This window comes from Gadus macrocephalus, chromosome 12, assembly GCF_031168955.1.
Source record: "Gadus macrocephalus chromosome 12, ASM3116895v1".
NCBI lineage: Eukaryota > Metazoa > Chordata > Actinopteri > Gadiformes > Gadidae > Gadus > Gadus macrocephalus.
The window spans coordinates 21741369-21767061 of record NC_082393.1 but is presented as its reverse complement, the minus strand read 5'-3'; the positions used below and the strand labels follow the sequence as shown (position 1 = coordinate 21767061).

The 25693-nt window shown below is 47.6% G+C and overlaps 2 protein-coding genes across 4 annotated transcripts; one reads left to right on the top strand and one right to left on the bottom strand.

Moving 5' to 3' along the window:
- The first annotated feature begins 1663 nt into the window (after positions 1–1663).
- elovl1b (ELOVL fatty acid elongase 1b) lies at positions 1664–13207 on the top strand. Of its 2 annotated transcripts, none has more exons than XM_060067969.1 (8): positions 1664–2160; positions 10164–10256; positions 10426–10616; positions 10896–10976; positions 11078–11134; positions 11247–11352; positions 11458–11594; positions 11698–13207. In XM_060067969.1, exons 2-8 carry the CDS (start codon positions 10196–10198, stop codon positions 12022–12024), a joined length of 960 nt encoding a protein of 319 aa, XP_059923952.1. In that variant the 5' UTR covers positions 1664–2160; positions 10164–10195; the 3' UTR covers positions 12025–13207. The 2 variants fall into 2 exon arrangements, with proteins under 2 accessions (XP_059923952.1, XP_059923953.1); XM_060067970.1 differs by lacking the exon at positions 1664–2160 and adding an exon at positions 6887–7194.
- A 191-nt stretch (positions 13208–13398) lies between these two features.
- On the bottom strand, positions 13399–25559 carry zfyve9b (zinc finger, FYVE domain containing 9b). 2 transcript variants are annotated; one of them, XM_060067938.1, is made up of 16 exons: positions 25384–25557; positions 22903–23945; positions 22259–22358; positions 21586–21791; positions 20861–20984; positions 20454–20576; positions 19305–19460; positions 18619–18843; positions 17843–17925; positions 17645–17749; positions 17045–17195; positions 15550–15630; positions 15017–15179; positions 14619–14724; positions 14335–14514; positions 13399–14141 (listed from the first exon to the last, which is right to left on the bottom strand). In XM_060067938.1, the coding sequence occupies exons 1-16, from the start codon at positions 25445–25447 to the stop codon at positions 13980–13982; spliced, it is 3072 nt and encodes a 1023-aa protein (XP_059923921.1). In that variant the 5' UTR covers positions 25448–25557; the 3' UTR covers positions 13399–13979. The 2 variants fall into 2 exon arrangements, with proteins under 2 accessions (XP_059923921.1, XP_059923922.1); XM_060067939.1 differs by lacking the exons at positions 13399–14141; positions 14335–14514; positions 14619–14724; positions 15017–15179 and adding an exon at positions 15189–15313 and having other exon boundaries at positions 25384–25559.
- Between the last annotated feature and the right edge of the window lie 134 nt (positions 25560–25693).

Genomic DNA, 25693 nt, shown 5'->3' with positions numbered 1-25693 from the left:
CTCAATTCCTGTGACTGACAATTATTATGAGGAGCACATTCAGCCCACGGCCGTGGCTGAATGTTTGCGGTTCATACATGTTATTTAAATTCTTAGTATTTGTTAGGATAATAGGACTTTTTAAAGATGTTTAAAGACACACCATTCAGCTGTTTATTCAAAGGCTGAGTAGAACCAGTTTATGTAGTTTTGCTAGAAGAGCACCTTTTGGGTATGAAGTCAGTCAAACTGTTATGGAGCTGTGCAGGTAGGATTTCTATTTCAAAATTGAAAGCTTTTCGGGATTACATTTGAGATTAGTTTAGTGAAGCTTTGTTACAGTAGTGTATCCAAGATGCATTGCTTCTTGTGGCCCTAGACAGGTGAACAAACACACATGGATATACGGTGATGAAATACAGGGTTTGTGATGTGAATCCGATGCAGGCAACTGTCTACTGCTGCTGCGAATATGCAAAAATCTATCGCTATAGGACTGCATTGTTCTAACCTTTCCACTAGAGGTCATCATTATCCCTAGAATTTTTACCAGCCTATTTGAAGGGAGAGACACAATCTGTGCGCTGTAGTCACATACAACGCCTACAGTTTACAAACCATGAACCGCTCTTCGACAGAAATCTTTTTGCTTATTGAAGACAACCCGTATCTATATGTGGCTGGAATATTAGCTATTAACACCAAATAATATTATTATTAACACCTAGTATAAGAGAAACATCTCTAACTTTCTGAATGACCCTACTTTATGCTTGGAACCCTACTGAACCAGCAGATCATGACAAAAGTCTAAACATTCACGTTAATCTGCATCTTTGGCTACAGAGAAAGCCCCATTTACCATCCACCCTGATTCATATCACTGACAAGCAGCAGTCTCTGTATGATTAGTGGCCTCCTGATGAACTCTTTGATATGCGGTTTTTCGAAACCTGCCCAGGGAGAAATGTCACAGCACTCACAAAAGTCACACCACTTGACAAAATCATCTCCAACTGGAGCTCATAGCTCTGAGGTACGCGTGTCTAATACCAAGAGGACTTCAACAAGGGCCGTACTCCATGGGCCTTATTACTCGACCAGCGACCTTTTGGTTGTAAACGCTAGCTGGGTGGGGAACTGTTGATATGATCCTGCTGTGGCATAGGTTCCCATGGCAACAGCATTTGCATCATCTTTATAGTAAAGCAATAAAGTAAACGTTGAGGCTCATTAGGGAAATGATTACCATGCACGGAGAACCTCCATGTAAATACAGCCTGGTGTTGTGGGTGTTAACTTTCCATTAATCTTACCTATTACCTTTTCAATTTTGTGCAATAATGTTGTAACAAGAAATTATAGGGCATTCAGCATAACCATCTCTCTCCCTAACTGGCTGTGCGTAGGTCTCGCTCTGTGTGTGTGTGTGTGTGTGTGTGTGTGTGTGTGTGTGTGTGTGTGTGTGTGTGTGTGTGTGTGGGTGGGTGGGTGGGTGTGTGTATGTCTCTCTTTTCGGTTACAGGACGTGGTTCCTCAAGGATCCTGATCACGTGACCGGGTGTCACGTGTTAAGGATGGTCTCCAGAGTATCCGCGTGCCCCAGCAGGTGTACGGAAAACCGACGGGTTGAGACGGTGACGCGCTGAAATCGTGCAGGATCACGTTGGACCATGCTCTCTGCCACAATAAAGTCATTAAACTCAGGTGACTAAGCTGAGGACTAAGTTGTACTTTTCTTCAAGATAATTGTGCAGCAATTGCATCTTCACAACTCACACCATGTGCGTAAATGGCCAAACTCTTGTTATAAGTGAAGAGTATAATCGTGAACGGTTTGAAAAAAAAAAAAAATCGGATAAGGCCGGATAAAGGTGAAATAAGTAAGCTAATGACACACATACAGATCGTCAGAGAAAGAAGGAAATTAAGAAAGATTAAAAGAAAGAAATCCCATGTGGCGTGTATAACGGCAGGTTAGCACTTCCGTATCAGGCGCTCAGAGCAGAGTAGGTGCGTGTATGACTCCCCCTTTAGCAGCTCCATCAGTGGCTTTGGGCTGGGCCACAAAGAACAAGATCCCTTTATAACGCCGCGTCCGCGACGAGGAAGCGGTTGGAAAGACAAGCGAGTCCCAGAAGACGCTTAAACTTACTTATTTATTTTGCCTCCTTCTTTCAAGTGAGTATTAAATATATTAACGACGCATACTTGTTGCGTGAATTATGATGCGTTTCGTCGTGTTTCAGCGGTAAACTGTTTTAATACTTCCCGGAAGCAAGCAACTAGCGGCCAAAGATATCTGCTTGATGAGGCCGTATCAATAGTCGTTTTGTAAAGAGTGTGTCCATGTGTTGCTGGCTGTCCCATTCATTCGTAGATTCGGGTTGTTTGATTGGCTTAAAGTTAGGCACAGGCACGCTTCCACGGGCCTGAATCGTTCCAGAGCCGCAGAATCTACATAATTCAGTAGGCAATGGCAAAGGTCGATTCTGACGAGAGCCTGTTTTTGGAGACATACCTTTTGAATTTCTTGAACCGCTGCGCTTGTATCTAACCTCTCTCTCTTCCTAGCCTACTTGCCACCTTGAGCACCTGTGCTACAGAGTCAAACACAGGCTACATTGACCTGGATGTGCTTTAAGGTCAATTGTTCTTGGGAGTGATTTTGAAACACTTGGAAACACTACAACCTTACCGCGGCATGAGTGTTCTACCCTAGCCCGTCTCTCGACTGATTAACATTTTATTTCGGCGCCTTGGCGAAGCGGGTTAAACGGCTATTCGGAGAATCACCTGTGTCTGTAGGCCCCATGTAGCCTACCCACCCAAACTCGAGGTCGTGGAACTCCATATCATCAGAAACCCTTTCAAGGTCAGGAATTCATAATGACGCAGACTCCCTCAGCGCCGTCATTGCTTCATCATTTGCCCTCCGTCTCCTTGCCAGCCTGTTGCGCCAATTGACGCAAGGCAGGTAGAAAGGGGATGTTGATAAGGGGAACGGACTCGAGACTAGTCTCTTCGATTAATTCCTTTGGGGGGTCATTTTTGTATTTCATCGAGAAGACGGGTTTTATTTGAACTTGAATGTAAATTGAAGATTGTTTGACTATTCCGCTTTCGTATGGAATATTGGATATAGCAGACAGGCAATTTACAATTATTGAAACGTTTATATAAACAACCATCAAACAAATCGTTTTATTACATCTCTGGCTAAATCATACAGGCACAGTGCTAAGGAGAGTTCCCCAACCAAGAAGGCCACACTATTCCAAATGCTCTTTGACCGATCTGGCTACAGGCCTGCTTGTCCAGCTGAACCCTGTCGCCCCTTGGTGATTATCTGTCCATATCTGTTTGGATGTATGTTCATGCATGGGTAATGCAAGGGCGTGTATCTCATGGAAGGATGAAGAACATATCACCTGAATCAAACAAAGCCAGTCTCCGGTTATGTTAGAGGTTGTGTATACAAGACCCTCAGTCTTTACACATGGAAAATATATTGTGCAGGCCTCCCCTGGGGATCAATAAAGTATTCATCTATGTATCACACAGAATCAAATGACAGATGTCCCAAAAGGTTCTTACTGATGTAAATATACAATTACTAAAGTTGGGCAAATATCCTGTAAGGATTGGTAAGAAAGTTCCAAACAACCATATGATTGAGCTACGCTCTCTTATATTCTTATCATGATAAGGGGCTTGGTCTTGGTCAATATTCTTATCATGATATGGGGCCTCGGAGATGTGGGAGGGTCAAGGATTACCATTAATAGTCGAGCTCAAATCTTTGTGAAATTGGTGGTTCTCCTTCTGTCACTGCTTATTTTGTTGCAAACCATTGTGTGGTTGGAAGGCCGCAGGTGTAAGCGTCTAATTGGCCAACACAAACCGGACCAGCAGTACTCGATTGTCCTTAAACACACTTATTAAAAATACCATTCAGGAAGCCTCCTGCTGATCGAGTGGCCCTCTGTAGAACAACTCTGTTCCGAAACGAGTGACAAGGCGTCGCTCTGCCACCTCAGTTCTAAAAAAAACCCCCAAAAACATCAGGTACCGCTACATGGAGTACGTCACTAGCAGTAAACGCTTGCGTGGGCTGAAAATGCATTCAATCACTCCCTCTTACAAGTTTGTTATCATTCTTCTCATACCGCCAAGCGGCTAGTCCTGACATCACGACATGTCATACGATTTGAGGGCATGTCCTACAGAAGTCCGACCTTTGTTCCAGTTCCACCCTCCGAGAGGATCCGAGGCGGCGGTGTGACGTGCTGTGCACTCTTCCAACAGCTGCCGAGACTCTGCTGTTCCACAAACGCGCCTCACAAGCAGCAATTAGTCGCATTGCGGCGAAGGTGCACGGGCTTAAATTAAAGGGACGTTCGGCAGGTTTCTGCGTTGGTTGCTTTGTGTGAACAATGGCAGGTAGCCGTTGGAAACCCCCCCCCCCCCCACCCCATCCTCCGCCACCCTATCCTACACCACCCTATTGTCATTGAAACCTAGAGGTGCGGGGGGAGGGGCGGGCGGGGGGGGGGGGCCGCCACCATACATCAACATTCCAGTGGAGGACAAACTCTGTCACTTTTTTGTCAGATGTTTTCTCTGTTTCTCTCTTTTTTTTCTTTCTCTGTGATGTTTGCCTGTAGTTTTAGTGTTTAACCGGTTGTTTTTTCGGGTAGTATTGCCGTGGAGTTGAATACGGATGTGTGATATCTTTGCTCATTTTCAAACATGAATCGATCATGATTTGATGTAAGGAGGGGGGGGGGGGGGGGGGGGTTGTTGCTCTTGGATACAGAAGTGGTCGCTCAAGTTTGAGTTCAGTTTACTCTTTTTGTGTAACAAATGTAGTTTGTCGATAATACCTGGTAAGCCTTTGTATATCTGGGGTTTCCATTAGGCGTCGACTTTACACATCTTTCTTTACCATCAACAGTGAACCTTCCTTTGTCAGAAGTCACCGAGAGCAGACGTCCTACGTCTCGCTTGTTGTCACCGCAGGCTGACAGATCCACTAAATGAATAACTCTTTATCTGGTGAGCCACAACGCTTGTGTGATCGGAATGTGGCTTGATAGTTCGGGACGCTTGTACTCCTCTGTCCTGTCGCCGACTCGCGGCCGATATTGATTTCCTTGGCCCGTGTTCATCGAGTAAATTGTGTGTACTGCCGCTCCTTCCGGACGGGAGTTGACTTTGTGTGCACGGTTCACCTGTGTATGCACTGGGAAGGCCCAACACAAAGTTAATGGTCTTAATACATTAGCTATGCAACGTTCGTTTGAGGCAGGCATGTATCCCTGAGGCCCAGTTCTGAATCCTGTTGAGAAATGTGTATTGTTCTCGCTACACCTGTCAATTGGGCGCTCAGCCAAAATGTCTCAATGTTCTACATTCTAAGATGCAGGAACTCTCTGTTCCAAGTACCACTTATGATTCCTCAATAGATTTTTACATTCCGGCCCTCCTCAACAGCAGTTGACCTAACCATTGGATTTGACATGACCACATCATGTGTGTGTTTGGACAACGTGGACGACAAATCGCTGAAGTGTGATTTCCTAATCTCTGACTTGATGGAAGACCGTTGGCTAGCAGTATAAACAACCATTCATGCCCTCGCTGGCCTTGTTGGCTGTCCTTGAGGAGTGTGGGGGCAATGAGGGTACATTATCATATCGTCTCATCTCCCCGCCTCAGAGTTATTAGTTGCTTGTCGAACCTGCCGTTTCAGCTGTCAATCATAGTATATCTACTGACTAATGACAGTTGACGCCTGGTCCTTAATACCTATCTATGACTATCCCTGTGTTTTTTTATTTGTAAAGTTAACTTGAGCACGCATGCCCCCTAGGCCTGAGATGATCAGATGAACGTGGTGTTAATTTTGTTTCACCCAAGGCATCTTTTTTGCTTCTTAGGCATCAAAGATGCCAGGGCAGTATGTAGGAAACCCATCGTTTGAATTACAGCAAAGGACTTTGAATACATGCTTTGAATAAATCCTTTGAGTAGCCTTTGTTCAACAGTAGGCTACTTTAACATTTAAATTAGTGCAACTGGTTCACGTGTTGTGTGTGCGGTTCAGCAAACCAGGTAAGGTGTCTCATGTTGGGTGTGTCTGCGAGGGGAAGTGAGTTGTTCCAGTTTTAGAAAATCTGCTGTAGTTCTGCATAGAAATACTGTCTTTGACGGTTCATCTGACAATACAGAAAGACCCATATAATGCTTTCTTTAAGTAGTTACTACTGGCATTACAAAGCTTCTCGCCTACTCTGAGGTTTGGTTGACATAAGTCACATTATTCTTAATAAAAGTATATTTGTGATGCAGTCCACAAACTCTGTTGCAATTTCTTGTTTATTCAGCAGAATTTAAGTGAACTTTAGTGCATCTCTATTATCTATACTTGCATTTGCCTAAGCCGAGAGCAATGAAGGGATGGGAAACACTTAGGCGCGATATCTCAACAATTCGGTGAGGAGTAGAAATCCACCCCCACCCCGCCAACCACATGGACATTAACGCTTTTGAAGCATGGAAATACTTGGATATTGAGTCGATTGTACTTTGTAAACAAATGTTGTCTTTGCTTTCTGGGTGTTGGCGTGGCAGCTAGCCGCTAGTGTCGTAACAATGCCCCCTTCATGGTAACCGTATCCCGGCAGCGTGTGTGTGAATAATATTATCAGCCTGCCCCGCGCTGAAACCCACAGGCCAGCTCATGCTGAGGTGCCTTTGGTCTTTCTTTTTAGGTGTGCTTGTCTGTGTTGTTCTGTTCACCTTTTTTTTCTTCCATTGGTGGATAGAAATCGGGGACATGGCTCTCATTGCTCTCTCTCGTTCTGTTGCTCCACCCATTGCCATTGTACTCTCTTCCTCTCACTCTCGCTCTCTCTCTCTCCCTCTCTGTGAGCTAGTTATTCATCCGCCGTGTGAGTCAGGGAGGGCGGAGAATCTGAGGAGTGCAGTACCAGTCACACTTGATCACTTTTTTCCCTTCTCACTCTCTTTCTCTCTTGCTCGCTCTCTCTCTTTCTCTCTCTCTGCCCTTCTGTGTTGGCTGCTGTCTGTGTCCGCTGCTGCTGCTGCTCTGGTCTTCTTCAGCTGCTGCTTTGTTTTGCACTTCCGTGTCCTGCTGGGTAGACTCCGCCACCTGGGAGACCTTGCCTTGAAGACTTCACACTCACCGAGGTACGCTTGTTTTGGTGTACTAATCCCCAAAGGGGGGTTGACGTCATTTTCCTCGATACAACCAACCTAACTTGAGTGGCCCGCCGGCACTTGTTTCTTTGGGTTGGATGTGAGTCGGTTGATTTGCCAGCACAGGTTTGGTTGTTTCCAACTTCTCTGTTCTCTGTATCTGTTCCCCAGGAAGCGGTAGTGTTCGTTAGGACTGTCAGGCTTACATTTACATTTAGTTTGAGGGCATTTAGCGGATGCTGTTATCCAAAGCGACTTACAATAGGTACGTTTGTGGGTACAGTACAGATCATCATCGAAACGAGTGCCAAGCACTTACAATTGCTAGGTTAGACACAGTGCAATTGCTTTTAAGGAACAGTTTGAAAAACGAGGGAACAGATGCTTCACTATGTGTTCGATAACGGCTGCACCCGGTTGGTTATCAATTTATTAATTTATTACGGGGTCTGTCGTCTCCCTGCCTCTTTACCTATGGTTCATCATTAACTCCTACATCGTGTTTCTTCTGTACCCATGATTCATTGACAAGAATGGACATTCATTGCTGCCTATGACAAATGCCCTCCCCCTCCATTCTAGCCGTACCCAGCCTTGAGGTTGTAGTAGAAGTCAAAGCAACCACCCCCTGTGGTTGTCATGGTAGCCCATAGTTCAATGGATAGGGGTGTACGCAAGGTCTTGGCCCAGGTCAGATTGTGTTTACATTTCCCTTGATATCATGTACCTTTTGAGCAAAGCACAAATCTACGCACTTCTAGTATTCTCAGTGAGATAGGTTAAGTGCCCTCAATGTACAATTGTGTGGTGGTTGTGTTTTTAGATGATTGTTTGTCAGTTGAAGTACGTTGAACGTTGTTTTGCTACAGTAGCATTATATCAGTCTTTGTCGTGGAACTGAATATCGTTCAATGTCAACTGTTTCAATCAACTATCATTAGGGAATGTTTTACCACTTTGTAGGAAACTGCCTGTTAGCCAGTTTTAGTCCGGTGACCAGATATAAACCTGTTAGTAGACTGGCCAGATGACAGACAATGGGGACAATTGTAGCTGACCTTAACTGCAGATAGTTCTTGGGTTACAAGATGGGGGATTGTGCAGTGAACTGTGAGGGGACAGTGTTCAGTCCATTCCTACGGTCCTGTCCGTACACTGGATCTAAACGGGCACGCCATATTCATTCATGCATTGGGAGATCGTCTTTGGGAAGGATTCTCTCTGGTCCCAAGACTAACCCTCTGACTACCACATTCCCTCACTGTAGAATAAACTGGCACGAATCTTGAAAACCTGTGGGTGGCAATATGTCTGACGATTTGAAGACTTACAAATGTTCTGGTCACAAACGAGGTGTAAAGGTGTTACAGGCTGTGTAAAAATATAACAATCAGTCTTTGAGTAAGTAGAGGTAAAGTAGGCCGACTTCAATCATCAGTCATATGGTGAATCTGGAACAGTACTCAAGCTCAAGCTGACAAATATTTTCACTATATATCAAATATATCACGGATTTCAAACGAGATGACTGAATTAACCCGTAAAACTAGAAAAAGATTGATGTTCTTTGTAGGGTGCAACTCGATGTGTGTGGGCACCACCACAGACACAAGGGTGCTCATGTGGTAATGTAAGGTGTAACCGTACTGTCTAAGAGTCTTATGTTTGTACCTGGTTGTGGATAAAGGGCGGCCTTCTCTCAAGCTCCACCATGCCAATGTACTGTATTGAGGAGTGATCACTTCTGCTGATGAGGCAAAAGAGGGCTGCACAATATCCATGACCTTTAGCCCAGTTGATGGGAGGTAATGGTGTAAAATATGCCTCCTGTACGCGTCTCGATTATAGCATAGCTTTGGAAGGTGGGCCCTGGAATTTTTTTAAACGAGGTATCTCCTGTGATGACATCTCTCTGAGATATGGTTAAAACAAAAAATGTGTTCTTATCAATTAGTAGGAATTTGCATGACACGTCTGGTCATTCCAAGGCGTGTTGAGTATCAGTCTCCGGGTTTGTTTCTTGAAACCCACCCTCCAGGTTTGTGTTCTGCAAACCAAAGATACCAATCACTTGACAGTATGCGTGTTCTTGATTTAGGTCTGATTAATGACGTTTTAGTACGTAGTGGAGATTTTATTTGGCTTTAAGTTTGATCTCCTAGGTCACGTGCAGTTGGCCCAGTTAAACCGACATTGCCTCATCAAGCATTCCGAAAGATAAGAAGTTGTCCGGCTCCAAACGCTACACAAAAGATAATTTGTTGTCACCTTTCCAAGGTCATTTCAGAATCAGTGTAGATATAAAACTAATTTTTTTTTTTTTGGCGTAAATCTGGCGTTTCACATGCTCCAGGATTTGTTTCTAAAGTGCATCTGCTGTGGGAAGGCCGTGTGTCCTTGCTGCAGGATCAGCCCAGTTGCAGGGCAACTCCCCTCCCAAGTCATGCCATATCAGATGAGCAGCCCTAGCTGCACTGGGTGTCCTGGTGTTGTAAGAAACCTTTGTTAACTGGGCCTGAGTTTTCCTGCCCTCAGTTCATTTCTACCCTTAATTACATTTTGGGCAATCAGCTGATGAGCTGAAAAACTCAGTCATTCATTGGTTGCTCATCAGTGGTCAAAATTGTGTTTCCAGCTGTGCGCATTTCAGCGTTCCCTGAAATGTGCGAAGTAATGAAGGTTACCCCTTTTCCTCTGGAGTGATCGTATCCCGTTGAATACTTTTGGCCTAATGCGATTACGCTGCTCTCATTTGAATTGCAAATTGAAATGTGACTGGTGAACTGCCACACATCTTTTTTTGATATTATATTTTGGACTTTGCCATGGCCTATCACCATTGGCAGGTGTGTATCTATTTTCAATGGCAAGATGATAACGGGACAGGCTTTTGGAAAATGTGGTATTTTTTTTGCTTTGTCTGAAACTAGGTATAAGACCCACACTTTCTTCTGCCACAGGTCATTGTCTTCCAAAGAACAAGAACACTAAGATGCTGCAGGAGATGGGCTCCCACGCTATGGATATCTACGACTACCTCCTGAGTGGGATCGGTGGGTTGATTTTAATGTTCCTTCCTCTGTAAATCACCATGGACGGTGTTTGAATGGTGCTTTATAAATTGACTTGCCTTGAAAACTTTTTTTTTTTTTAATATATATATCTGTTGCCCTTTGGTGTCTTCCTTCATCTGATCTGATCATTTATTGTTTCCTTTGTCAGATCCACGCATGACAATGTATCCGCTGATGCAGACCCCGGTGGCGATGTCCGCCATCCTGCTGTGCTACCTGTTCTTTGTCCTGTACCTCGGACCTCGCGTCATGGCGAACCGCAAGCCCCTGCAGCTGAAGGAAGCCATGATCACCTACAACTTTGCCCTCGTGGCACTGTCAATATTTATCGTCCACGAGGTCAGTATCCCAGGATTTTAAAAGGTATTAATTGGGCAGGAAAATCTCGCTAGTAAAAGGGTTTTGGATAAGGGGGTTTTGGATAATCCCTCACTTCCTCAATGAAAAATAATAATGATAATATGGCAAATCCTGAACATTTAAATGAGTCTATGCTTGGGGTTTATGACAGGGTGCGGGCTGTATGTTTTGAACTTGCCGTCACCGAACATTCCGTATTGGAATGCATACATTCTTTAGTGACGCTAAATGGAGTGACTCAAAGGGTTTCCGTTCTAGTTCCTGATGTCCGGCTGGCTGAGCACCTACACCTGGCAATGTGATCCCGTCGACACCTCCGACAGTCCTGAAGCGACAAGGGTATGCCCCCCCCCCCCCCCCCCCCCAACAGAAAAGGCTCTTCAGCAACATTGGTTGTGTGTGGTTCAGACATAGTAAAGTGTGTCCACTCTCTTTACCAGATGGTGAGGGTGGCCTGGCTTTTCTGGTTCTCCAAAATCATTGAACTCATGGACACGGTGAGTCAGACTAGGATGCTCAATGGTTTCACGGCATGAAATCAGGGCCAGGCCTCTTGGTTTGAGGAACTCCCAATTTCAATCTAACCTCAACCCTCTTTGTGCGGCTCAGATCTTCTTTGTGCTGAGGAAGAAAGACGGCCAGATCACGTTCCTTCACATCTTCCACCACTCGTTCATGCCCTGGACCTGGTGGTGGGGAGTGGCCTACGCCCCAGGTAGGATGGCTGTTCACGTGCACTACCCCATGCATCGAATGGGGGTGGGGGGCGGGGCATGGGTTGGGATAATGGTAACCCCCTGTTGTTGTCTCACCCCTCCAGGTGGAATGGGCTCCTTCCACGCCATGATCAACTGCTCCGTCCACATCGTCATGTACTTCTACTACGGCCTCTCCGCGGCCGGCCCCCGCTTCCAGAAGTTCCTCTGGTGGAAGAAGTACATGACCGCCATTCAGCTGGTACGTTCAGCGCAAACTCAAAACAATGTTTTTGTTTTCTTTTTTCTTCTCATTTTTTTTTTCATATCATGGATGGTTGTGAATTTGTTTTGCGGTGCCACAGGTCCAGTTTGTGCTGGTCTCCCTCCACGCTACACAGTACTACTTCATGGACACCTGTGACTACCAGTTCCCCATGGTCATTCACCTCATCTGGGTATACGGCACCTTCTTCTTCGTCCTCTTCTCCAACTTCTGGATCCAGGCATACGTTAAGGGCAAGCGGTTGCCCAAGCAAGACTTGAAGCGAAGCCTGAACGGTGGCCACGCCCACACCAACGGCAAGCACAGCGAGAACGGCACCAGCAACGGCCATGCCATTAGCAAGAAAAGCGACTCTTCTCAAAATGAGAACGGCAGCTCCATCCTCAGCAAAATGAAGAAGGCCTAGGGTTCTCTAGAGTGAAACCGCCAAGATGAATGACTGTGTGAGCCCACACAAACCACCATGGATTCCAAAGAATATTTTGGTTGCGTTTCTTGTCTAGCGTTGCTTTTTTTGTCTTGCCTTTTTAATTGACAAAAAGACAACTTTGATTGGGAGAAAATGTCTGTTCTTTGTTTTGTCTTTCTATGCGTTCCCTTCCACTGATGTTGCCAATGTCTTCACAGTTCAGTATCACCAGAGTCCCATTCCAATGTAATTTCGCAGCCCACGGTCATTGAACCACTCACCCCGAACTGCTAACCCTCCTTAACACCCTGTGGATGGATTGTTGTACAGTTTATATGGAACTTGGACTTTGCATATTGTAAATATATTTGCCACACACAAGCTAATTACATTGGTATGCTTTGAATGTTCTAAGGTTTGTTCATATATTTTCCAATCCAACCAATTTCAATAATAGCATTTTATATTACCAATGCCTTTTTAGTTTAATATTTCCAGTTCCTGGAAAAGAGCAAGTCTTTTGTTGTGTGGAATAAACTTTTACAATTACATCTTTGGGGTTGAAATGCTTTGCAGGGAACATTTGTATTTTTCTACTGCTGGTGATTTTAAGCGGCCAGCGTCCCAGTTGGGTATCAACTTGACATGAATGTAAACCCCTCTGCCATCCCAACTATGTAGAGCCCGTAGGAAGTAAACAAGGAAGCTATTCTGCATTGTTAGCGGCTTCATCAGTAGAGTTGCAGAGCAAGCATCCTTTAGAGTAGCAGAACTCCCACCCCCCTCTGTTCGGCGGGGGAGCCACAGGGCTTGTCTTCGTCAAGAACAAGGCTATCGGGTGTCGCGATCATTTCTTGTTTAGCATTATGAGGCATTGAGTTAAAGGCAGGATTGTGTGTGTATTGACAATGGGATAGATAACAAGTCCATCTGTGTTGAGTGAAAATATTTGAAAAACAGTTTATTAATCTGTCCACGGTCCTATAGTCTGCAGATGTAAGGCCTTAATAACTTACTTGGAAAGGCAAATGGAATGACAAAGTAAATGCCAAAGCTCAAACCATACAATTCTTTCAATATAAAAGCCTAATTTCTACTACTATGAAGGATACATACAAGTGCAGCCTGTATGTGTGTCATGAAAAGGATGCCTCTTGATTAAAGTGTCTACTGAAGCTTTGCCTAGAATCCTGTTTTCACTATCCCTACGGGGAAATGTTCGATTAAATACTCATGCACCCCAGACATTACAATAAAAAATCATATAAAAATTATGCATATATCCTCCAGCTTACCATCTTCTACTTCAGAAAAGCAATCAGTGAATTTGTGCGTAGATCACTGATCAATGAAATGACTCATTCGATATCATTTACGTTTGGCCACTTTGCATTTAATGAGCAATCAAGAATTCAAATGCATCCAATATGAAAACAGTCTACAGGCATTCACTCCGAGTGCATCGCACGACTACGGAGTCCTAAGTTATGCTACTTCATGTCATTCGCTTATCTCGTTGATTTAGTTTAAGGTTTAGGGGCTGAATCCAGCTCCCACTTCGAAGGCATTCTCAAAATATCGGGTTGAACACGGGACAATGAATGCGACGTGAATGTATGCGACGACTAAAGTCCCTGCTGCTGCAGCAGTGTAGTATTGCTCTGGCCCATCGTAGGTCTTCAATTTTGCACAGATTGTCTGCTCAGCGATGCTGTAGAGAGGTCTGGGTCGGGCTCCTTTTGTCTCTGATCCCGTGGAGCAGATCGTCCGCCTTTCGACGAGCGAATGGCGTAACGGCGAGTCGCTTAGATGCCATCGGCGAGAGCCTTGAGATGGAGGATGGAGGTCGGAGGTCAAGGGTGGAGGTGAAAGGTCAAGAAGGATAGAACCCCCGCTACGAGCCAGAGCGCGGGCACACCCACCACACCGCACGGCGCCACACTGTCAGAGATCTAGGTGATGTTCTCCAGGATGTAGAACACAAACTCGATGACGACGGGGTGGTCCCCGCTGCGGCGTCGCCTGCTGTGCACCACGGGGATCAGCACGGCGTCCAGGGCGTTGAGGTAGGGCGCCGGCAGGGGCTGGCCGTTGCTCCCGGCAACAAAGCCAACCTCAAGAGAAAGAAAACATGCCATTGTTTCAGTGATGTGAGCGGGAGCTGGGAAACTCCCCCCTCACACAACACATCGCTTGAAGTTTGTAGGCCTGCCGCTATTCGATAAATATCAAAGAAGAAAAAAAACGAAACAACAATGAGTGTAAGTTGTCTGTTTTGTGAAAAGCAGCCTCTGATCCTCTTCTCACCTCTTGGGAGTCGAAGGTGACGCGGAGCCCCAATTTGGCCATCCCGTCCTCCTTGAGCAGTTTCAGGTGCGGGCAAAGCGCCAGGCAGAAGGCACGGGCGATCCGCTCCGTGAGCCGGCTGTGCTCGGCAGAGTCACTCAGACCGCCCTTTGGACCGGCGTCTCTTTGGAGAAAGAATACCTAAAGATACAAGTGTGAATATACACAGATAAACGCTGACTCTGTCCACACAAAGGCAAAACACACGACAAGCTCCGTTCCGATTTTGATATCCATTGGCCCACCTCAGTCCAGCGGATGATCTTCCCGTTCTCTTTGTACTCAGACTTCTGGAACATCTTCATGCTGCTGACGGACTCCATGGATTTACCATCAATGGGGCTAATTACTCTTGGAAACAGAAGCATTGTGCGGTTTTTAATGCAACGTTCTTGGTTCATAATGCCCCTTCTAATACGCCCAGATCAACAACAACAACAACCACCACCATTCATCAGCATTAGAGTAATAATTGCAGGCCTGTGTTTTACACACGCCTTCTCTCGTGTGTAATATGGGGCTATTGTCCTTGTTGGCTCGGACACTCCCTTCCATTGTGTTCTCTCCCAGCCATAAGTGTCCCAACAGGGGAGCTTCTCTCTCTCTGAGCACACTTCAAAAAGGTGAGACTGCTCTCCCTCACCCCTTGTTCACCACGCACTTCTCCTCCAGCCAGTCGACCCGAACGTGCTCCTGGCTGTCAGACTGGTCCTGCAGCCCGCAGGTGACGGTGTAATCTTTCATCTCTCTTAGCGCCCGGCGAAGGTCCGCCATGGTTTCCACGGTGATCTGCACCATCAACCCGTCTGTAGGAAGGGGGGTTGGGGGGGGGGGGGGGGGGGGGTTGGGGAAGGGATAGCAGTACAGGAGGAACACACACACAAACACAAAACAGAGGGACAAACTCGCACTCACACATGCACATGACACGTACACATGCCTACACAAGCGGTTAGTTATGAATGTATGCAGGCACACACACAAAGACACTCACACACACACACGCACACGCAGGCACAAACAGGTCCACGTCTTCTAAATGAAGCTTAACGAAGGGGTGTTTACATTAAACACATAAAGTAGGCATGAACATTCTAGAACTAGAGTTATCATGTAAGGGGTCACATGGGTTCTCTCTATGGGCTGGAGGGACTCGTACAGAGCTGCTCATCCTACCTTCCACGATGCTGGACTTGGCCAGGTATCCCGCGGATCCTTTCAGGGCACTACTGAATACAAAGAAGCAGGAGCCTGTGACTGAATCAAAGAAATAAAAAACAAACTTAACCAACGGTGAACATACAGTTAAGTAACACTCTTGCTACACTACCACTAGGGAACACAGAGTGCCCCCTAGTGTTATACCAGGGTTTATGCAATGCTTTTTTAACGTGATGACATTGGAAATTCATCATGGTGATTATGGCAAGTTAAGATTAGATCACTTGGCCTTCTACTCATGCCAAAAAAGTTCCTCCCTTCTTTAAAGATGACTAACCACTACCTGCGCCTTAACGACATGATGCATCTTAATGCTGGATGAAGGCGTAAAGGTAGGTGAGGTTTGATAGCTATAATTTGAGGGTAACCTGTTTGAAATGCCATAGCCCTTGGTCACCTATTAGGGAGTGAAATGCACTGTGAAAATATCCATTTTGAGTTGACTGCGCCTGCCTGTGAGCCAATATAGATTTAAGACCACTCCCGGCTAACTTCTTTATTTCTCTAAGATTGAAATGTTTATTGACAATATTGTTTTAGAAAGATATGGACCATATACAACACGACGCATCAAACACACAGCATCAGTAAACAAGTGAAGGGACTTGAGGTGTTTGATTGAGTGCATCGTAGATTTTTAGTATCACTTTGTGTATGAGGAGCAGCATGTGCTGCAGCTGCAGTTAGGGGTTGGTCCATTGTTACATTCCTGCGATGGATGCTGTCACTGAGGATGTGGATCTGCTCACTGTGTAGTGTCCAACTGGTTGAGTAGAATGTGAGAGACTGATGACGAAGGTGCTGAGTGGAGTAATGCTGCATTTAAGAGTGATCATGTTTCGCCAGCTTGACAGGTTGTACTTTGTGAGAACGTTGCAGTGGTAATAGCTACATGGCTTTCCTGTCTAGTGTCCATACTGTTTGTTTCTGTAGGGAGTCTGCTGGCTTGAGTGTAGATGAGTTGGCCTGTCCACTCCCCTGCTTGTTATACACGCATGTGATGTGTGCGAGAATCAAGACTTCTATAAACTTTGCGGCAACACTGTTGGACATCCGATATCTTGAACCGCGGAACAGCGATATACAAAAGGTATCTAAACTTCTGATCACTTTAGATATTTGAGCGTTAGGTCATTTGACCTAGGCAGCACCGTGGCTCATGGATGCACAGAGTCTGGACTCAGCCTCACTTGACCGTGTCACCGGTATAGCTGCACCCCCAAACCTGTGCAGACCACTTATGTAAAGGCTGAGCAAGGTGGGTCCAAGTGCAATCCCTGAGGGACACCGGATAGGGAGTTCCCGTCTGGATCGTACCTACCGCACCTTTTACAGCACCTCTGCTTCTTCAGACGACGGCCAGGTTTTGTCTGGGTTACCTGGCTGTGGACTGGGGGTGGGGGTGGGGGTGGGGGTTGGAGGTTGGGGCTGGGGGGGGGGGGATGCTCACCTTTGCGTGGCTGGTTGTGGATGCTGATGGCCTGGGTCTGGTACTGGCCGTCCTCCCCCTGCACGCAGATGAGGTGGGAGTCGGCGGCTTCGTTGAAGCACGCCCCCATCGCCAGGACGTGCTCGTTAGACTTGTTTAACACCTTCATCAGCTGAGAGAGGGAGGAAGGGGGGGGCGACAGGGAAAAGGTTGTCTGGCCGGGATAGTTGACGAGGAATTCCAAACCTTAAACAATCTCACCTAAAGTTTATAAAAAAAATTGCCTATGACCACATTTTTAGGTATGAGTACGATCATGAAATGCTTGCTCAGGTCTTCTATTTACACGCATCTGCTTCCGCACACGTCACGTCAACCCAATCAATGCTCCGGTGATCGGCGGAGGTTCGCTGGTGGCTACGACTCATTCAGCCACCATCAATCAGCATTCGTATTCACAAGTCCTCCACGTGACCTTTCAACCCTTTTAGACTAATTGTTTTGAATCAAAAATGTGTCAATCTGATGTCCATCGCTTCGACCCAAGTGCGGGAAACCCCTGCCATAACCGTAAGTGTTAAAGTGCATTAGCAGTGGTGATGTGGCCGCGTGGCTCCCTACTTCATTATGGCTGTCCTTTGGTATCTTGATGCAGGTCTTCTGGGCCTCCAGGTCCACAGTGAGGCCCGGCACTACGGGTAGACTGTAGCGGTAGTTCCTGAAATCCTATCAGAGCAAATGGGAATGTACCACTGGATCAATAAATCCATGGCATCTCGCTGCACTCGCTGATTACTCTGATGGATGGCGTCAACTTACCACCAGAAGCCTCATTATGGTGTGTCCCGTCTCGCCGAACAACGCCTTCCTGAAGCGCACGTTGTACAGAGGGCAGGGGTAAACTGGAACCACGAGGAGAGAAGGACAGAAGGACAGATGAACAGAGGGCAGGGGTAAACTGGAGCCACGAGGAGAGAAGGACAGAAGGACAGATGAACAACGGGCAGGGGTAAACTGGAGCCACGAGGAGAGAAGGACAGAAGGACAGATGAACAACGGGCAGGGGTAAACTGGTACCACAAGGAAAGAAGGACAGTTGTGCATAGTGCAGGGGTAAACTTAGATCACAAGGAGAGAAGGAGAGAAGGACAGTTGTACAGCGTGCAGGGGTAAACTGAGACCCCCAGTAGAGAAGGACAGAGATGAGGAACTATGTTCTGCTGAATCTTTCTCCCTCCTCTTTCTGTGTTCTCACACATTTTTATTTGTAATATGCAACCAGTGTTTGCACATCGTATTTCACGGACTAACACGCAAACAGACACACACACACACACCAACACACACACAAACACACACAGACAGTCAGCAGTAATGCTTTCTCACACTGATCTGATCAGAAACAGCGAGTGTTAAGTGACGACCGGTCAAATCAAAGACCCACGCGCGCACACACACACACACACACACACACACACACACACACACACACACACACACACACACACACACACACACACACACACACACACACACACACACACACACACACACACACACACACACACACACACACACACAATGGGCTGGCTCACAGCGGTACTCGGCGCCCAGTCGGAGCATGAGACGCAAGGGGAAGGCCTTGGCCCAGGCCAGCTCCGCTTGGTGGACCAGCAAGGCAAAGAGGTAGGGTTGGTTGGGCAGGGGCAGGCCCTGCAGCGACTGCAGGGTGGCGCCCACGTACAGGAAGCCAGCGTGCTCCTCGGTGCCCAGGAAGCTGCCGCGGAACAGCGAGAGGGACAGGTGCTTCACCACCTTCCCTGGGGACCGCAGGGGACAGGGAGGGTTGTTGGTGGGATGGGTTCAGTTGATGTTTTGGGGATGAATTCGTTAAAACCTGAGCGCTGAGATGTTACACCGGCAGGTGTGAGTGGGATTGGCCATCACAAGCCGTGAAAATCGGCCTCTTCTGAAGTCAAAGGTGGGTGTGTCCGCCTAGATGTGCGCTGGATCGATCAGCCTACTAGCCCACCCAGTGGACTGTAGCAAACGATGCTCATCTATCCGTCATGTAGGTGGACACGCCCACTTTTGATGTCAGACGAGGCAGATTTTCAAAACGGCTTGTAACGGCTAATAACACTGGTTATACAACCCTGGTTGTATAATATGTCACCTTTAATACCTTTAGATGGGTTAGATAATCAGAAAGGAATACGTTGAATATGGTATATCAAATTGAATAAAACATTGCAGTTATGATCGTGGTTGTGCGTCTCACCTGTTAGGGCGTCTCTGTACAGCTGGATAAAGTGTCTGAAAATGTCTTTGGGAAAGCTCTTCTCCTCCGGCAGGCACTGGAGCAGCACCACCACCTCCGCCTGGCCCAGGGCATGCATGCCCTTGGAGGTCACGCACCAACACTTCCTATTTACATCTGCACACAATCACCACATAGCCCGGTATTGAATGTGGTTGGGTGGGTACTTTTACTTTGAAGCGCGACTAGCAAATCGGAGATTTTCAAAATAAAATGCCTTAAAGGGGACATATTATGAAAACAACATCCTTGGATTTGGGGTGTTGTTTTGGGTCTCTGGTGCTCCCACACGCATACAATCTTTGTGCCCCTCCTACGTAGGAAGGGGGCTCACTTGAATATTACCTCCCAATTCCCCACTCCCCTCCAATCAGAGCATAGCTACGATTTTGTGGACCAGCGGACGAGCAGCTCGGCGGCAGCCCAGCAGCTCAGCCGCTGAAGGGCAGCTTCGGCGGAGAAAGGGATTGAACTCCCAGAGCTGAGCTGCCGGAATGCCGCAGAGCTGCCCCCGCCGGACTGTCGCCGAAGCTTTCCGACTGCTCCGGCGGGGGGTCCTCCGGGAGCTGAACTGCCGCCGAAGCTGGCATGTCCGGCAGCTCCGGCGCGGGGAGCGCGGCGGCACTCAGGCACCTCATCTCCGGCGCCAAGGGAGTACAATCCCTTTCTCCTCCATTTCGCGCTTCATGGACTTCAGAGAGTCAAGGCCAAAGTTCCTTTCCCCCAATTCTTCTCAACCATGGCAGAGATATCCCCCACTACGAGTCTTTACTCGTTGGGGAAGTATCAGAGACGTCAGACGCAGCCTTTATGATTCATAATATCATCCAAGGCGCACATACACACCAGAAACAGTGCATTCTGAAGGGACTGAAACAGAGGGGAATAGCGGTAGGCGAGTTTTTTTTAGCTATTTCCAGCAAACAGCTTCAAAATCATGTTTTCTGGAACTCAAATACTATGTTTACTTGTTGGGAAAACACCATAATATGTCTCCTTTAATTAATTGTTGCCCTTGTTTTTAAAAAAATAAATAAACATTCTGCATGTATCCAAATATACTGCAGATGACCGTACAGGTAGAAAGGATAAACAAACGATATGACCTACAGTTGACCATCTTGACCATGGCTAGCAGGTTGGCGTTGAGGACAAACACCAGAGGTTTTGGCCGGCCGTTCTCCAGCTCCTGAATCAGCAGCATCTCAGAGGGTCTCTCCTCCACAGTGTAATCTGAGAGAGGCATGTGGCATAGAAACACACTCACATATACACGTTATAATACAGTATGCATTGATCTCACTTCCCCAATACAACAAAAGAGTCCGTCACCAATGCGGGTAATGTAACAAAACTAGTCCCAGATAGTATGTCAATGGATACCCTTTCATATGAATAAATCTAAACGGATGAAATGTAAACCCTGGTATAATGCGGGTATCGGCACCGCAGACAACAGATCCATCGGCATCCAAGACTCTTCAACAGGAACCTCAGGTCAGGCCGTGCGCGCGTACCTCCTTTGACCCCGGTGGAGGTCAGGATGGGGGGCAGGCCGTCGAGGGGGATGAGGTTGGAGGAGCTGCTGATGTTGGTGCTCACCAGCGCGGCCGCGCTCCAGCCGTACGGCCCGCACGCCTCCTGCAGGGAGCCGGCAGCAAACACGGCCGTTTAAATCAAGCGTTCAGGACCATAGGGGAGGCAGGCCTGGACCGGTGCACGCATGCAAAACCACCGATGGAGGGATCCCCCGTTCTGCGTTCCTTCTCAAGATTTCTTCCTTGCTGATTAAGGGAGTTTTTTCTTGCCCTTGTGGGGGCTTGGGTCAGGGGGTGTCATAAATATTAAGCCTGTTAAGCCCTTTGAGACTGTAAAGGTGATTAAGGGCTATACAAATATAATATAATATAAAAGGAATTGAATTGAATTGAATTTAATTGAATTGAATTGAATTGAATTGAAATGAATGCATATGTGGGTGATTTTGAATATTGCCAGAGCTAGATTGACAGGAAACAACTCAAAGTACGCATCAATGTTGAAATTACTGTTGAAATTTATTCAACGTGATTTATTCAAAGTTTATTCAAACTTATCCAACGTGACCTGAGGGGGCGGGACAGAGGTGAGGTGAGGTAGGGCGTGGCCCTAGCGGCCACCAACACCCCTAGCCACCACACCACCACATGTACGTATCTCTAATGCGTTAGCAACGGTAGCTTTTAGCACAAGGCCTCCCTACGTTAATGGCCGTTTCCTGAGGTCGCTGGCTCCGCCTCCTCGACTGAGGGGACGCGGCGGGACTGCGGATCGGCCCGCCCGGCGCTCGCCTCATCAGGGGCGAGAAGGTGGGCTCTCGGACGGGCGTGGTCGGGGCGGACTCGGATCGCCGGCGGGAGAGGATCTCGTCTGCGAACCACACCCTCCTCCGCCCTCTGGGGGGGCTCCCTGCACACACACACACACACACACACACACACACACACACACACACACACACACATATATACACAAACATACTCACACACACAAACAAACACATGCATACAGGAAAACACACACATGTACACACACACACACATACTCACAGACATATACACACACAAACACACACAAATGTACACAAACAAACACACACACATGTACACGTATAAACACATACTCACACACACAAACACACATACTCACACACATTAACACACACATACACCCAAAGATGATGTTAGGTTGAGCATTGAGAGCTATGTATGATACACACACACACACACACACACACACACACACACACACACACACACACACACACACACACACACACACACACACACACACACACACACACACACACACACACACACATACATAAACACTCACGTACACAAACATACATACAGTGAAAGATGCTGAGCACTCACTCTTCACAAGGGAGGAGTGACAGGAGATGCAAACCCTTCCCTCCTTCCCGTCCAGGTGGGTCAGCCTGAACTTCAGGTTGGAGCAAACAGCACAGAAGACCTCCACAGACAGAGACACACACACACACACACACACACACACACACACACACACTGATTAATACAATGCTATCGCACACTACTTCACACGTTGCGACTAAATCTCTCTCAAAAAGATAGTGGACACCCTGGACTTAAATACACCCCCTTGGCTGCTCGATCTTTTTGGTCAATACTGAAGTCACGATTATTCAAACGGTTGTTTTTGAGCTTGAAAACATGATACATTTATTCAGCATTACTCTCAAAAAAGCACTTTGTAACTGAGAGTTTGGAAATTGCCCCTTCAAAAAATACCCAAAATGTTTGATTAGAAAATGTTCAAATAATTTTCTATTCAATAATGTTTGAAAAATAATGTATGCATAATATGTATGCAGCTGGATCTAGCAAAAATAATAAAGAAATAGCCAACATTTTTTCAAATCGATTAGATTAGTTTTGAGATCGTTGGACCCAAAAATCTAAATCACAGCCAAAACCGGATTAATTGCACCTCGATAAACCTCGATAAACAATGGACGGCGGTCTCGTACGTCACTCACCTTCCCGCAGGCGCGGCAGTGGTGCCTCCTCTTGGTGAAGGTGAACTTCACCTGGCACTTCATGCAGACCTGCGCCTGGGCGTCAGGGACCCACAGGGGGGCCACCTCCCCCAGCACGGCCCCCCGCTCCCTGGACAGGATGCTGGCGCGCCCCAGCTGCCTCTCGTTGTCCGGGTCCAGCGGCGAGGAGGACGCCACGACCCCGTCGGCGCCCTCTTTCTTCTCCTCGTCCTGTTCTTCTTCTTCTTCTTTTCCCTCGAAATCTTCGTCTTCTTCCCCGCGCCCCACCTCCGCCGCTCTGGCTGCGTCCACCTCCGCCTCTCCCTGGTGGTGGTGGTGGTGGTGGTGGTGGTCATCGTCGCAGCCGGGGTCCTGTGGTTCTCGCTGGGCATCATGGGAGGGGAGTGAGCCGTGAGCGGAGGACGAGGAGTAGGAGGAGCTGCTGTGAGTCTCTGCACCGGAGGACTGCTGCTGCTGCTCCAACCCGCTCTCCTCGCGCTCTTTCTCCTCCACCACAGAGTCCTCCTTGGAGGGCGGGGAGCGCAGCCCCGCCTCCTCCTCCTCCTCCTCCTCCTCCTCCTCCTCCTCCTCCTCTTCCTCCTCCACCTCCGCCTCCTTCTCTTCCTCCTCCACCTCCTCCGGCCAGCTGGCCTCGGCGGGGCTCAGGTTCACAGGGCTGTCCGGTCTCAGACATCTCTCCCCCCATGCGGAGATGGAGCTCACGGTGCAGTGCCCCTCCTCCAGCTGCTGGATCAGCCTCTGGGACTGGCTCTCCAGGTGGGGCGTGCCGCTCTTCCGGTGGCCCTCCCGCCCGCGAGACTCCCGCGCCTCGGGCTGCGGCTTCCGGCAGCCCGGCTCCGGCTCCTCCGGGCACCGCACCGTCGGGCCCCGGGAGGTGGGGGCGCCGGAGGACGGCGAGTGGGCTCTTATCTGATCGTAGCCGAGGGCGGGCTTGGCGAGGTCGCCGTCTCGCAGCACCAGGAGACACGGCCTGCTGAGCCAGTGGTGTTTGCTGTCCATCAGGGAGGGGGCGTCGCCTTCGTCTGTTCAGAGCGGAGCGCCGCCGTGTTCAGAAAACCATGAGGAAGCACAAAACATTAATCATCCAAGCGCCTGGTAATGAAGGCACTCCGGGTCTCCTGTGTTAGCACAATTCTTCGGCTGCCTCTCGTCTCACACACACACACACACACACACACACACACACACCCACACACACACATCGGCTTAAACGCATGCTAATAATGAGCCATTAGTGGGAAACGCCGTCTTCCCATTATGTAATGACCATTAAACAATATGGGGCCATTCATCAGCTCACCTCACATCCGCCCCTGCCGAAGAGCCTTCAGTGATCCCTGGTTCTGTCTTTAGCCCGGGGCTGCCCTTGAGAGGTGCCTGGGCTGATTTACACCCCAGCATAACATTACCAGAGTTCAATGAGAGGGGCTGCTCGCTCTTCTTTAGGCCTACATATTCGTCTGATTATTGTAATAACAAAAAGAATCCCTGCATGGGTTTCTATTCCATAGTTTGATGTGATGTTGCTTCAATGAACTAAATATCTTGTATTTATCTTTGTAATAATGTCATACAGGCATGTCATGTGTGATAGGTGTAGGCCTATATGGATGCTGCAAGGGGATGTATGGATAATCGGCGACCTTAAAAAGCAAATAATGATAGAGATGAAGTCGTATTCCAACTTTATTCTAGATCATTAATTTAGCACTTCAATGAAAGAAAGTTGAACAGAAAATATAAATATCAATTGAATAATGAGAAAGGAGAGCTGATGTGCGTTAGGCTTAATCAAACCTAGGCTGTTTTGCTGAGATGACTCCGCAGGGAGCCTTGATGACGGACGGCGGGATCCTACAGACCAGTTCTAATGCCTCCCAACGGGGACTGGTGTTTCTGTAGCGTCATGGCATTTGGCTTCAGATATAAAATGCGGGAAATCACTTTACCAGCCTACCACAACCCTGCAAGGTGCACGACAACGCGGTGTGCAAAAATATAAACATAAAAACTATCAACTAAGAACTGCAATGCAGTTGGTTAAAAAATCCGTAGCCTTCTGGTAGATGAACATGATTTGTTATCGCCGATGCTTGCTCAAGCAAGACCTGACTGCGCTTGTTTCGCGGGACAGTGACGCATACAGTTTAGCGTACACGTGAAAAACCGCCGCTAAATCCGCTTGCAAAAGCGAGCACGGCAATGCGACATTTGCACTGCTTATCAGGCAAAATATATTCAAGCATTTCGCTGTTAGGTCTTCTCTGATCAGTTGAACAAGTCCAAGAAGGATACATCATGCCTTCATAGGCGCACACCAGGATGTATGCGAATGCATCCGATTTCAAGATGCGGTCTCTGCGCGCAGCGGAATGCGAGATCAGCGTTTTTCTATCACAGGCAGACGCGCAGAGCCAACATCCGATAACGACGGGATCTTTGAATGAATTTAATTCTTACCCTCAGTGATGGATCCTAAGAGGCTCTCGTTTTCATCGTCCCGGGTAGTGAAGAATTTGAGCATTTTCGAGCCTATAACGGGTACAGGCTGCTCTGATGGAATACCGGATTCGAGCAGCAATGCCTCGCTCTCTACTAGAGGGTGGGATGCTTTCGCCCCTCTACCCCTCTGTTACCCCCTCCCGCCCCCATGTGTCACTGCAGTTCTTAAACGAAACTCGAGGTTTGCATAAAGCGTCTGTCGCCTTCGTGCCATCTTCACAGCTTTGTTAAAAAGCGCATTAGGCTTCAGAAGCTGCCAGCGTTGTCC

Bases quoted from the DNA above. Each gene is read 5' to 3' on its own strand.
- elovl1b (XM_060067969.1), top strand. From the start codon at position 10,196: ATGCTGCAGGAGATGGGCTCCCACGCTATGGATATCTACGACTACCTC. The intron at 11,353-11,457 runs GTAGGATGGCTG...TCACCCCTCCAG, and splicing joins GGGAGTGGCCTACGCCCCAG to GTGGAATGGGCTCCTTCCAC. The intron at 11,595-11,697 runs GTACGTTCAGCG...GCGGTGCCACAG, and splicing joins ACATGACCGCCATTCAGCTG to GTCCAGTTTGTGCTGGTCTC.
- zfyve9b (XM_060067938.1), bottom strand. From the start codon at position 25,447: ATGCTCAAATTCTTCACTACCCGGGACGATGAAAACGAGAGCCTCTTA. The intron at 22,359-22,902 runs GTGAGTGACGTA...CTGTCTGTGGAG, and splicing joins ACTGCCGCGCCTGCGGGAAG to GTCTTCTGTGCTGTTTGCTC. The intron at 14,725-15,016 runs GTGAGGGAGAGC...TCTGTTTCCAAG, and splicing joins AAGTGCGTGGTGAACAAGGG to AGTAATTAGCCCCATTGATG.